Below are 14,777 nucleotides of genomic sequence, written 5' to 3'. Positions count from 1 at the left end.
TACCCACTACACAGGTGCAAGAAGAGATGCAACGCCTCTTTATGCCTCAGGTGCGCCTCCCGCCAATGGCGAATAGCTTATTGAAGATCGCGTTCGAAAGCTTTGGGCGTAGCCTGAAACTTATACCAAAGATACCGCTTTATTCGCCAGACATACCACTGTGGTCAGTATCCACCTTCCGTTATATGCTGGGAGAATTGGGGCTGAATACATGGGCAGAGGTAGGTGTGGATACAGTAGGTGATCTGTTTCAGGTGAGCACACTCCTAACATATAAGCATCGGCGAGAGGAGTCTGAGTTGCCCGCCGGACACTTCCTGGCCCATGCTCTGCTTGCAGAGGCGCTTTGTCTATGGGGCATCACTGACACAGAACCAGACCCCCACCCGCTAGTACATTTGTTGTGCATGATGGGTGAAGGAAGCAAATTTATTACATGGCTGGTCTGAGTGTTTGCACATGCTGCACAGGACCCCTTAGCTGCAACTCGTAGAGAGTGGGAGACTGACCTGGGTAAAGAATTCACTATTAAGGAATGGGAGACACCTCTATAATACACCAGGCGAGTGTCGTGAAATTTCAACATATCCAGCATAATATTCTGCATAGAGCGTACCCCACACCTGCCTCCCTCTCCTGCAAGTTTGGCTCTTCATCAGCATGTCCACGGTGTCAGCCACTAGGGGTTGGCATGAAACATATGTTCTGCGACTGTTCAGAAGTAGTAGGTTACTGGGCCCAAATACACAACGAAATAGAAAGGGGTTACAGGGCGCTCTAACTTGAGCTCACTGAGGGGGCGCTGCTTGGCCTCTTCCACAAATCACCAGTCACCAAGGCCGACAAAATATTTATTGATCTGGTGCTGCTAGTGCCCCCTAGACTTATAACTATGCATTGGAAATCCCAGGTGGTACCTAGTGCAGCTCACTGGCGAGCAGCAACACTTCAGTGGGGCCGAGTGGAAACCGTAGCAATGAGATGAGAAGAAAGTAGAGGCCTCCGGAAATATCCCATAGTTGCAGACTGTGAAACATTAATACTTGAACTTCGTACTCTCTCCTTGACACCTAATGTCACCCCGGACGATGCCTAAAGATCCTCATTTCAGTCAGTCAGGCCACCTGCAGCCCCTGATTACGCGAGTGACGGTCACCCCACCCTAAGCACCACCATAGATTGCGTAAACACAAGATATTGGGCTAACCCGAGATTCAGTCTAGGATGTTGTATAGTTATGAGTATGCAACGAAGGTAAAAGTCTCATAACATGCTGGTTCACTTGTTGTTATACTGTATGTTGAATAAGAAATGAACCGTTTACTCCTGCAATTCTTCCCACACATCCTGCTTTGTTTATGATGGGATTTACACGTCTCAGTGACTAATGCTCCTGCATTGTATTCTGCAGGGTGTTGCAGTACGGTATTTTCAATACAAATGGTTAAAAAAAACATGCAGTTTGTAAATAGGCCACGTTGTATCCATTATGGATCAAGAATGCAGCGGGTAGTTAAGATTTGAAATTTACATTCTTTAACATCTGCTTGAAAGTTGCAATATTCGCAATTGTGAGTTGGATGTCTATTGTGTGCAATTAACTATGTAACAGGGTCGATATTATGCAGAGCACTCGACTTCTGCCAAGTGAGATCGCGCTGCGAAAATAGAGAAAAAGTAGTCCACAACCATGCCTTACACTAATGAAAGCAATCAGATTTTATCAGGCAAGCCCACGAACCAATGAAAGACACTGACGTGATGTGAACGGGTCTCCGAGCCCTTTTCTAATTCCTAAAGCGTCTCGCAAGCGATACGCATGCGATGCAGGCTCGACCCTAAAAAGAAAAGCCATATGGTCCTTACAGGATTGATAGCAACTGTTGAAGTGTTTGAAGAGAATGCTGCTAAGTGAAATGCCTGGGTTAAATAATGTAGCTGCTATGAAGCCCCACATGTTTAACGACTTCCGCTATTCATGGCTTTTAGCCGCCCATATATTGTTGTATCCTGAGATTTTTCAGTCAATCCTCACAAGGTTAAAAGTAAGGCAACATGTCCCAAAGTGCAACTCTTTTGATTAAAATGGCAGGAAAGGCCAAGAAGGCAGATGGCTAGGATGTGTTTTCCAGCCCACCATCCCCACCACCTGCGGATCCCCCTCGGCCCTCCTGTTGGGGCTTGAGGTAGGTCCACTCTGCTTCTCCCGGAACCCAAGCCCCCACACTGCTACAAACTACAAAACCAGCCAGACATCGGGTTGGCAGGCCGAGGCTGACGGGATACTGGGATTGTGCTGCAACGTTGGAGACAAGATGACAGGCATCGTGCATTAAACCACAGCTAGAGTTGCGATGGAGGCTGCTACCTGAAGCGTACACACAGCTGTCTGAATGGCCGCACAGCACTACAGCTCGACCTCTAACCCTTATCTGGAGATCTAACTGACTCTAATAGTGGCAGATACTGCAACACTAAATTACCGAAACCTGCTCCTACAGGTCACCCGCGGCCTTGCCCAGTGGCGATTATATCACTTCTCGTGGCTCGGCCGAGTTGGGACGCTCAAAATGGCTGCTCTCCTACAAATTAATTTTTTTTTTTAGCCCCTTCTGGTCGAACCTTCCATTGGAATGATCAAAGCTTTACAACAGGCAAAGCACCGCTTTGTTGAGCAGACAGGTGCCCACGAATGAATTGTGAGCAAAGCTATCGGCCTTTTGCAAAGGGAGGACTGGGGGGACTGAGCATCCTGAACCAAGCAGCGCACCACTGCTATATGGTAGAATGGTCCAGGGCTGAATCTGGAAAACACTGGCTCTTCTTTGTGGACCATGTGGTTGCGGGCATACGCCTGTGCAAAGTTTAATTCCTGAAACGGTTACAACGTGCTTGGGGCTTGTACTCTTCCCAGTCACCAAGTCCATGCTGTAAGGAAATGCCTCCTTGGCATGGTTGCCCCCTGACTTTTTGCCTTTGCTGATGCTATGTTTACAATTGAAAGTGTGCTGAGGCCTGCTAACCAGGCCCCAGCACCAGTGTTCTTTCCCTAACCTGTACTTTTGTATCCACAATTGGCAGACCCTGGCATCCAGATAAGTCCCTTGTAACTGGTACTTCTAGTACCAAGGGCCCTGATGCCAAGGAAGGTCTCTAAGGGCTGCAGCATGTCTTATGCCACCCTGGAGACCTCTCACTCAGCACAGACACACTGCTTACCAGCTTGTGTGTGCTAGTGAGGACAAAACGAGTAAGTCGACATGGCACTCCCCTCAGGGTGCCATGCCAGCCTCTCACTGCCTATGCAGTATAGGTAAGACACCCCTCTAGCAGGCCTTACAGCCCTAAGGCAGGGTGCACTATACCATAGGTGAGGGTACCAGTGCATGAGCATGGTACCCCTACAGTGTCTAAACAAAACCTTAGACATTGTAAGTGCAGGGTAGCCATAAGAGTATATGGTCTGGGAGTCTGTCAAACACAAACTCCACAGCACCATAATGGCTACACTGAAAACTGGGAAGTTTGGTATCAAACTTCTCAGCACAATAAATGCACACTGATGCCAGTGTACATTTTATTGTAAAATACACCACAGAGGGCACCTTAGAGGTGCCCCCTGAAACTTAACCGACTATCTGTGTAGGCTGACTAGTTTTAGCAGCCTGCCACAAACCGAGACATGTTGCTGGCCCCATGGGGAGAGTGCCTTTGTCACTCTGAGGCCAGTAACAAAGCCTGCACTGGGTGGAGATGCTAACACCTCCCCCAGGCAGGAGTTGTCACACCTGGCGGTGAGCCTCAAAGGCTCACCTCCTTTGTGCCAACCCAGCAGGACACTCCAGCTAGTGGAGTTGCCCGCCCCCTCCGGCCAGGCCCCACTTTTGGCGGCAAGGCCGGAGAAAATAATGAGAAAAACAAGGAGGAGTCACTGGCCAGTCAGGACAGCCCCTAAGGTGTCCTGAGCTGAGGTGACTCTAACTTTTAGAAATCCTCCATCTTGCAGATGGAGGATTCCCCCAATAGGGTTAGGATTGTGACCCCCTCCCCTTGGGAGGAGGCACAAAGAGGGTGTACCCACCCTCAGGGCTAGTAGCCATTGGCTACTAACCCCCCAGACCTAAACACGCCCTTAAATTTAGTATTTAAGGGCTACCCTGAACCCTAGAAGATTAGATTCCTGCAACTACAAGAAGAAGGACTGCCTAGCTGAAAAACCCCTGCAGAGGAAGACCAGAAGACGACAACTGCCTTGGCTCCAGAAACTCACCGGCCTGTCTCCTGCCTTCCAAAGATCCTGCTCCAGCGACGCCTTCCGAAGGGACCAGCGACCTCGACATCCTCTGAGGACTGCCCCTGCTTCGAAAAGACAAGAAACTCCCGAGGACAGCGGACCTGCTCCAAGAAAAGCTGCAACTTTGTTTCCAGCAGCTTTAAAGATCCCTGCAAGCTCCCCGCAAGAAGCGTGAGACTTGCAACACTGCACCCGGCGACCCCGACTCGGCTGGTGGCGATCCAACACCTCAGGAGGGACCCCAGGACTACTCTGATACTGTGAGTACCAAAACCTGTCCCCCCTGAGCCCCCACAGCGCCGCCTGCAGAGGGAATCCCGAGGCTTCCCCTGACCGCGACTCTTTGAATCCAAAGTCCCGACGCCTGGGAGAGACCCTGCACCCGCAGCCCCCAGGACCTGAAGGACCGGACTTTCACTGGAGAAGTGACCCCCAGGAGTCCCTCTCCCTTGCCCAAGTGGAGGTTTCCCCGAGGAATCCCCCCCTTGCCTGCCTGCAGCGCTGAAGAGATCCCGAGATCTCTCATAGACTAACATTGCGAACCCGACGCTTGTTTCTACACTGCACCCGGCCGCCCCCGCGCCGCTGAGGGTGAAATTTCTGTGTGGACTTGTGTCCCCCCCGGTGCCCTACAAAACCCCCCCTGGTCTGCCCTCCGAAGACGCGGGTACTTACCTGCAAGCAGACCGGAACCGGGGCACCCCCTTCTCTCCATTCTAGCCTATGTGTTTTGGGCACCACTTTGAACTCTGCACCTGACCGGCCCTGAGCTGCTGGTGTGGTGACTTTGGGGTTGCTCTGAACCCCCAACGGTGGGCTACCTTGGACCACGAACTGAACCCTGTAAGTGTCTTACTTACCTTGTAAAACTAACAAAAACTTACCCCCCCCCAGGAACTGTGAAAATTGCACTGTGTCCACTTTTAAAACAGCTATTTGTCAATAACTTGAAAAGTATACATGCAATTTTTATGATTTAAAGTTCCTAAAGTACTTACCTGCAATACCTTTCAAATGAGATATTACATGTAGAATTTGAACCTGTGGTTCTTAAAATAAACTAAGAAAAGATATTTTTCTATACAAAACCTATTGGCTGGATTTGTCTCTGAGTGTGTGTACCTCATTTATTGTCTATGTGTATGTACAACAAATGCTTAACACTACTCCTTGGATAAGCCTACTGCTCGACCACACTACCACAAAATAGAGCATTAGTATTATCTATTTTTACCACTATTTTACCTCTAAGGGGAACCCTTGGACTCTGTGCATGCTATTCCTTACTTTGAAATAGCACATACAGAGCCAACTTCCTACACATGCTGAAAGTATGGGATAGCATAGTAGTGCGCAAAGGCTTGACCTCATTTCCCTCTGCTTTGACACCCATAATAGGTCATACGGATTTCACGCCGGGCCTTGACCACACTGCGCTCCAACCATAGCAATCGAGTAGATGTTGATCCATAAGCCACTTTTTCGGGGGTAGATGTCGTTCTCCACTTTGATCAGATACAAGAGCCCCTTTGGGAGCAAGCAGAGGACATACAAAGCCGTTGATACCTGACGGGGAGGCATCTAAGCTTCTCATAGTCAGCCCATGGGCCTCATCCATTAGTTTGAGAAATAGCAGCAGGTGCAGTGAGGGCCGTCCTGACTCTCGATCCCGTTGCCACTGCACTGGCTGCACCACTCATAACTCTGCCCCTGGTCTAGTTACGCATCCTCTTGTTCTCTAGTTTGGCGGAGTTTTGACAATGTGTGCATCAGGCATTGCTCCTGATGTCTTGAGTTCTTAGGTAGAGTACACTGCTCTTAACTTTAAGTTTTCGATTTATTTATACTGTGAAAAGATAGCTGTCTTGTCCTTGTTTTTTGTGTTTGCGGCATTTTACATTTAATAATTCTTTTTTGAAAACATGTTTTTGATAGCAGTTGGTTCAGAAGAAAGGCACATGGAAGTAGCATGGGTATCGTGTAGCCACACAGGGCAAATACGTGCCCAGCACATCATCTAACACGTTTGCAGAATGATCAAGGAATCAAATGCACAACATGAACAATACTACAAAACAAATGCAGCATATACCTATAAAATCTTCATACTAAAGTTTACAGCAGCAGTATACGAAAAGTGGCATTCCATAGTGAGTGAGAAGATCCCATGTATCCCACGAGACACAACGGAGAGAAGTAGAGAGGGGCAGAGTATGAAACAGACCATGGGGGCGTAGGGGCACAGAAGGGGAGCAAAGGGAATGGACACAGGAGGGTGTGCAGACACACAATATCCCCCACACACCCTCACCATCTCTCTGAAGCGTGAGAAATGTGTGGATTCATCCAAGCTCGAGGATGGTTACAGCCCCCAAACCCTCTACCCGAGGTGCCTCCTGTTTGTGGCACCCCAAAACAAGGGGGGTTGGAGGAATGGGACAGGTGCCAGCAAATCTACCTCCGATAACCCATTCAACATATCCTCTCACATCTCTAGATCTCACTCCGCATTCTCATCAGTGCATATAGCTCGCAGGCATCTCCCCTCTGCCACACCCCATTCCTGCACATCTGTCGGCCATTTACTCCTACTTGGTGCTGCGGGTTGTGTCCAGTGTATGACCAGGCTCGTCTTGCCTAGCACCAGTCACAAAAGTTCAAACCTATGACGTATTCGGGTCCCATGTTTAGGTGACGGGAGCACCCCAATCAAGCAGTGCTCCATGGAGGAATTCACCCGCACCCTGTGACTCCCCATAATGCTCTCAAGACTTCCATCCAGTACCCTCGTAATGCGCCACAGCCCCATGTCATATGACGGAAGTCCACTGGGGTCAACCCACAGTGCAGCAGTCCTCTGAGCCAGCGCTATTAATCCTGTGTAAACGCAGCGGAGTAAGGTAGGCTTGGTGTAAGGAATAAAACTGAGTAAGTTTGAACCTCATGTTGCTTTCCACTTCCCTTACTTGAGCGCACGCCTTCTTCCAGGCACCTCCTCCGTGAGGGGCACAGGCAAGTGCCCTGTCCACCTATCTGTATGGCGATCCTCTGTAAAACCATGACTTTTTTAATTCTTTTATTGTGCCACCCAGAAAATGCTTGAGAATTGCTCTCACTGACAACTGAAAGTAAAGAGGGTCCCCTTTTAACATTGTTTTAGGTTTATTTAATATTTACAAAACAAACTAAGCTTAATTCGGAGTTTTGCAGTCACCATTTCCTTTGGTACGAGTATCAAATGCTGAATAAAGCGCACATATTAGCATAGATTAATCATGGTGTATTTACATAATGTTTTGGATATAGCATTAACACATCTTTATGTTTAACTAACCCTGGGGTTAGTTGTTTAAATAGTTTGCATTTTCATGTTTATTGTACATATTAAAAATTATTTCACTTTGTAAAAACGAATCGGTCTCTAATTTCTTAAAATGTACCATGTTAAACGGTAGCACATGATATAATTATATTTTGATTGATGATATATATATGCACTATTGCAGTTTGAGAGTTGGTTTTTCTGTGTGTTTTTAATTTTCCATTTTATTTGATCCAACATAGTCTATCGGCTGGCTTATTTGCGAACGAACACTCTTTGTTCGCGACTCCTGTCTGACCATCCTGATTTGGAGCATATAATCTGGACACTTTTTCAGCATACACTGCAAAATGAGTATGAATTAATGAAGGATCGACATTTAGATCAGGTACTATTTCATTTTGTGTGTTTTATTTGGACTTTGGTTTCAAAAGGTGCCACTCCTATACACTCTTGCACAGTGGCAGTTTCTCTTACGGAATTCCTCTGCCTCTCCTCCGTGCCTGTGATGTGGTGTTCTTCCCAGTGGCCTGACCCCATCCATGTCCGACGGGCCACTGCCACGTGCCTACCGCACTCACTGTGGAAGCTTTCTGAAATTTCTATTTCATGTCTTTTCAACTGGCCTTGGAAATTCTGCTTCTCTTCGCCTGCCTGCCTCTAACTGGTTCTCAGTTTTCTGTCTCTTTCTCGCCCACCCTTCTTCCTGTGAGTGCTGCTTGTCTCTTCTTCCTCCTCTGTGCCTACAACACGTTTATATATGTTTTTAATTGCAAATGTTTTGCTCTCTTTTCGCTTAGATTATGATGTGCTCCATGTATGCCATTTGTAAAGTAAAGGCAATAGATTTGAGATTTAAAACCATCGTTACGGCGTACAAAGAACTCCCAAACACGAACCAGGAGGTAAGGAAACGTGTGTGTCTGATCCTTGTCCTCTAGTGCTTACAACTGGAATCCCTGGCTCCTGCTGCTTAATGTGTGTGTACACTGTGTCTTTAAAAGGACGTCTTGCTTGCAGCGGTTCACTTCTCCTAAAATAGAGACGGGAAACTGAGCATAGGATTCCTGTAAAACCCACCCCTGTCTAGTTCCTCTTCCTTGTCATAATTCATAGACCTATGGTGATCGGACAAATCACATAAACGCAAACCCCGAGACACTGACGAACTAAACTTTGCAACTTAATTCTTGAAATGAAATTTCCACTAGAAATGATAAACATACTGGCAAACGTATTTTTTCCTGTAATGAGTTTCCCACCTGCATCTGTTTTGCTTTTTAGTCAAATAAAGTACCCCCTACCTTTGCAGTTTGTGTTTTTTAACTGAAAACTTTGAACATTATTTGCTCTGCAGTATTAACTAAATTAACCGTTACTCTACCTAAAAAATTAAGCAAAACATCTAGTTTTCCTGTTTTTGCTTGTAAAAATATTTCTATGGGCCTTTTAAAATGCTCAAGTATTTCACTGTGAGTCATTTGTTCGTGATACCGGCGTTAAACATCTTTATTCCTCAAGGAACTTGGTAGGCTTCAATATGTTTAGACAAGAAATGCAGAATTCCTTTAATGTGTCACAAGGCAAAAGTGCTTGTCTATTTTTCCATAGATAACCTGGGTATTTTACAGATGTATCTATAAAGTGCTTATATATGTATAAAGTGTTCCTGAAAATCATCCTATTGTTCTAGCAGTACAGCCAAGCCCTCAGTCTACCAATAGGCCATACATGGTACATACAACCATTGCTCTACAAACGTGTGAAGGTGCCACACACTTGCTCCTTACATTAATATTGCCAGCCAATATAATACCCATTCCGATTGAATGCTTGTGCACATCTGCTAACTTCGAATGGGGTTGAGTTTATGATACATTCACTGTCTCACTTAGTTTCCCTTATATTTTAATCCATTGTAACATATTGCTTCATATGTTGTTGAATAGTGGTGATGAGTGCTTCTGGGGGGATTAAGCAATATTACCACCATTACTATTGTTGGAATACTTCTCATCCTGAGTGATTAAAAAATAAAGAGGAGAACATCTTCCACGTTCAAATGTCCTTTATATAATTTTGAGGTTACTTATCCTACACTTTGATATTAAACATTATTGTTACATAAGGGCCTAACATTAAAAAAGACCAACCTGTGAAATCTATAACTGTCTATTTCCATTGTTGTGTTCTACCACTAACCAATTCATTTTTGATTGGTTCCTTATAATTGTAATGACACTCTCCGTGTCATTACTTTCTACCAGACCTAGCACATGCCAAGAGTTCAAATCGAGGCATTCATGACTTAGTAAATATTTTTTTTTTCTGATCTTGTGTTTAATCTTGCAGATATGTTTCTTCTTAACCCAACTCCATGCATGGCATGGTGGCAGAAGCTCCTAGGCATGTTGGTATATTGGTTGACACAATTGTTTGAACTACCGCTTTCTTTGAGGCAGTAGTTCAACCAGTGTACTTTCTAGTAGAGACTTTCACCACACAACACCATACATGATCTGAACTGCTACACACTTTTTCAGAAGTATAAAACGCATATTATTTTGACTTCAAATTCATTTGAAAAGCACATTCCATTGGGGATAAATATTACATTGTTAAAATGAAATTCACACACGTTTCAGGCCACACAGACCCTTCCTTTGTGTATTACAGTAGTTGTCTTGGTCTCCTTTGAATACTGCCCTCAGTTCTTCTTTACTTCCCAGCATATGAAGGGCCTTCTCCATTTCAGCCCTTCGTTACTTGTATTTGTCACGATTTTCTTCCAGTTTTAGGCTAAACAGACAGTTAATCCTCTGATATCCTTTTGTTGTAATGAGGTGCAATCCTTGACATTGACCTGAGATCCATGTATTGCAATCGGGGAGCTCTCTCCTTAGACTGAAAGGACACCACCAGAAGTCTGTATTTTCTACTTGAGGTGCTGTGGTTCTGCCTGAAGCACCTAGATGCCTGTCTCCTGAGAGAGAAACAGTCTGCTTGGCCCAGCAGCAGGAGAAACTGTGCAGGAGGAGGGAGAATCGGTGTGTCCCTGGTGGCTGAAGGACATCCAGAGAGAGATGGTTGTGGGAAGATGATGTGAGAGAGCTGAATAATGGGGAGTAGAGGGGGATCCTCCTAGTCTCTCATCCCAGTTCCTAAAGGGAAACACAAAAATTGACATGAATATCACAGGCCAGGACAGTAGCTGGAACTTCCATGGTCATCATAGGCTGCACATATGTTTCGTCATAGAAACTCTTTTATGAACCAAACGCACAGTCCACTTTCTGCCCAGGCTCAAAGGGATGTTTAACTCAGTTTTGCTGTTCTCTGGCAATAAACTTGACTTAGAAATTTGCACTTTAGCCATGAATGCATGCACATGCCTTTATTAATAGAGTTCCTCTAAAAAAACACGTTACCGGCAATGTTTATTTTCACGGCCATGGCAGCCAGGGTTGGGCAGTACCTTATCTGCAGCGGTCATTGGACCCAAGGCCTGGCCTGCGAGTCAGGTACAAAGTGGCATTCAAAACCAGCATCTAAAAAGGCCGCTCGCGAGTCAACTCTAACTCGTGAGATCTCTATCTTTACCGTCGATTTTGTTTCTTTCCTCTGGACCACAATCTACTGCCACTACATAATGTATATTTTTTATGTATAGCTAAAAGGAGGACACAGGTGGAGTCAGGGCTATCGGTAATCCTACCCCTCTAAAACTACTATTTTGTATGTGCCTACAGTGGCCTATAATAGTGGAAGGTCTTAGTTATATTTCCTGCTTGTTTTAAGAGGATCAATAGACACTTGAGGCTATTTTCTAGTAATTTTTCCAAGTAAAATTAGTTTTTCCTTCTAAAGGTACATTTTCAGAAGTATTTGTTTTTCATTCTTTAGAGACATTATTTTGGCTTTTCTTAGCCCCAGAATTCTAGAAGATTCCTCCCTTCCAAAAGGCTTCTCTGTAAAACCTGTTCTAGAATTACAGATGTGTGTTGGGAAAGATGCTCTGCATTGTAAACGCCGTTTCATTCTTTTTTTTCTTTTCACTCTTTGTATTGGTGTTTAATCGAAAGCCACAATAAATTGATAACCACCTTGACATTCAAGAAGTCGGTTCAACATCACATGCAGAATACTTTCTCCTTGTGACCTAAATAACAAAAACAGCAAATGTAACTACTCGCACCCCTTCCCCTTCTTTCCAAAAGAGAGAAACATATCACATATGGGGGCAGGATATCACCAGTGTAACACAGATAGGTGAGTTTTTTTGGTTCACAGTCTTCAAACATTTTTCATTTTCCAAAGTTCTGTCGCGAACGTGTAGGTAATGATAATGTCTCCAATGCCACAATTTCCCACATCCTTCAGTGACACATAGAGATTAATGAGCTGAATATCTCTTTCCATGCCTCGCTGTAACTCACCGGTAAGGTTGGAAAATTGTCATCCATTCGCCTTTCACGTGTCCTAGGACGGAGGATAGCTGTGCAGGGATCCCTTGGGTCCAGAACTCCATTATTTTCTTATTGCTGCTAACACCTCTTTCCAACCTTTGCAACATGTCTACAGAAGAGTTGCATCCTTCTCCTCCATTACCACCAACAGTGGTTTGGAGTTTCCTGGAACATCCTACCGAGCTTATCAAGAGTCTGGTACAAACCTGTCATAATTGTAATTGCCTGTGTAGGCTTACCATAGATCTGTTTGTTATATCTTCACACAACCTTTTTGCCTAATACATATTCCCACATTTCCATATATTTTCCGTTTTATTTCTATTAAGTGATATTTTAAGCATTTTGCAAATCCCCTATAACGATTCTCCTTTGTGACTTGGATCAAAGTTCCAAAAAGTTGTTGTTCTGCCTCATTTGTATTTGCATGATAATGGGACGTAGTACTTATTGCCTTGGAGTCTAAATATTCTGTCTCTGCTACCCGAAATGTAATTTTGCATTTTTCAAACACTTACCTTTGTGTCCTGAAAGAGATTAGCTAATGTGCGTAGCTCACCACCCCTCCAACTGTTGAAATAGCTTCCCATCTCTCACTGGTGTGAAATCTGGGTTCCTGTGTATCCATGTGATGCACAGTGGTAAGTTGTCAAGAGTTGTGCCATTGCCACAAATCTGTAAACGTCTTTTAATGTACTTGTGAAGTGGCTGTTATATAGATTTTAAGACGTATATCATAATGGAAGCCATATCATGTCCCATTGGAAACATGCTGTGATCTTCTTGACCCTGAGTGCCAGTGTTTAGATGTCTAAACACTGCCCAAGAATTTTTAAATTCTAAGCCTGAACTCAACAGCCTGATTGGACACATCATTTTTGGAGACCCTTTAACTACCTACATAGAGAGCTTGTGGCTGGAAAGGTCGTGATGGACCATACTCCAGTGGTACTTTGAGAGACCTGTGAGAAAAGCACTTGAGGCTGCTAAGGCCCCAGCCTAGAGGTCTGTAGTCAGCACATTGTACTATCACTGTGAGGGATGCACTCTAGGGTGGCAAGGCCCCAGCCGAAGTGTCTGCAACCAGGACTGTGTGCTACCACGGTGAGGGAGGCACTCTAGGCTGATAAGGCCCTAGCATAGAGATCTGTAGTCAGGACTGTGTACTGCCACTGAGAGGGAGGAACCATTGCTGCTAAGGTCCCAGCCTATAGGTCTGTATTCAGGACTGTGTCCTGCCACTGTGTGGAGGGGTGCACCCCTGGCTGCCAAGGCCCCAGCCTAGAGGTCTGTAGTCAGGGCTGTGTACTACCACTGTGAGACACAGATCCTAGCCTGGTAAGTCCCCAGCCTAAAGGTCTGTAGTCAGGACTTTGTATTACCACTGTGAGGGAGGTTTCTAGGCTGCCAACGCCCCAGCCGAGAGCTCTGTAATCAGAACTGTGTACTACCACTGTGAGGGAGGCACGCAGGGAAGGCCCCAGCTTAGAGGTCTGTAATTAGGACTGTTTACTACCACTGCTAGGGAGGCACCTCAGGCTAGGCCCCAGCCTAGAGGCCTGTAATCAGGACTGTGTAGTACCACTGCAACTGAGGCACTCTAGGTTGGGAAGGCACCAGCCTACAGGTCTGTAATTGATACTGTGTACTACCACTGTGAGGGAGAGACACTTTGCTGCTAAGGCCCCAACCTAACCTTCTGTAATCCGGACTGTACTACCCTTGTGAGCGAGGAACCCTAAGCAGGGAAGGCCCCAGCCAATAGGTCTGTAAACAGAGCGGTGTACTACCACTGTGAGGGAGGAATTCACGGCTCCCAAGGTCCCAGCTTAGAGGTCTGTATTCAAGACTGTACTACTGCTGTGAGGGAGGCATTCTAAGCTGGTAAGGCCTCAGCCTAGAGGTCTGTACATCAGGACTGAACTACCTCTGTGGCTGAGGCACCCTTGGCTGCTAAGGTCCCAGCCTAAAGGTCTTTAGTCAGGTCTGTGCACTACCACTATGAAGGAGGCACCCTAGGCTGGTAAGACCCCAGCCTAGAGGTCTGTAATCGGTACTGTGTACTACCACTGCGAGGGAGGTAATCTAGGCTGGTAAGGCCCCAGCCTAGAGTTCTGTAATCAGCACTGTGTACTAACAGTGTGAGGGAGGAACCCTTGCCTAGAGGTCCGCACTCCGGACCGAATGCTACCACTGCGAGGAAGCCACTCTAGGATGGTAACGCCCCAGCCTAGAGGTCTGTATTGAGGACTGTGTACTACTACTGCGATGGAGGTCTCCAGGCTGGTAAGGCCCCAGCCTAGAGGTCTGTAACCAGGACTGTGTACTACCACTGTGTAGAAGGAGCACTCTAAGTTGGTAAGGCCCAGCCTAGAAGCTTGTACCTAGCGTGACTTCAATACAGTAACGGTGCAAGTACTATTGAGGATGCGTCATCAATACGTATACTTTGCAGGCCGTGAAACGATTGTGGGTACTGTGCAAGTAGCACAGACTGTGGCATTAGCACTGGTACTATGCAGGGAGAGCCGGCCTTGGCATGAATGCAGGTACTGTGCAGGGAGCACGGACTGTGGCATCAGTGCATGTACTGTGCAGGCTGTGGCATCTGTGCAGGGGATTGCAGGCTGTGACATCTGAGCAGGGAGTGCTGGCTGTGACATCTGAGCAGGGAGTGCTGGCTGTGACATCTGAG

At 46.0% G+C, this 14,777-nt stretch overlaps 1 protein-coding gene across 3 annotated transcripts in view; it reads left to right on the top strand.

The window, feature by feature from the left end:
* Positions 1–14,777, top strand: part of RB1 (RB transcriptional corepressor 1) — a 776,914-nt gene that overhangs the window by 672,970 nt on the left and 89,167 nt on the right. For all 3 annotated transcript variants that reach the window (XM_069205380.1, XM_069205381.1, XM_069205379.1), the window contains 2 exons: positions 7,859–8,004; positions 8,417–8,521. In XM_069205380.1, coding sequence (XP_069061481.1) covers positions 7,859–8,004; positions 8,417–8,521 — 251 coding nt within the window. The remainder of the gene's footprint in view (positions 1–7,858; positions 8,005–8,416; positions 8,522–14,777) is intronic.

The sequence above is a fragment of the Pleurodeles waltl genome, chromosome 8 (genome assembly GCF_031143425.1).
Source record: "Pleurodeles waltl isolate 20211129_DDA chromosome 8, aPleWal1.hap1.20221129, whole genome shotgun sequence".
NCBI lineage: Eukaryota > Metazoa > Chordata > Amphibia > Caudata > Salamandridae > Pleurodeles > Pleurodeles waltl.
Note: the sequence above shows the minus strand (reverse complement) of the source record. Positions and strands in the feature narration are given on the sequence as shown.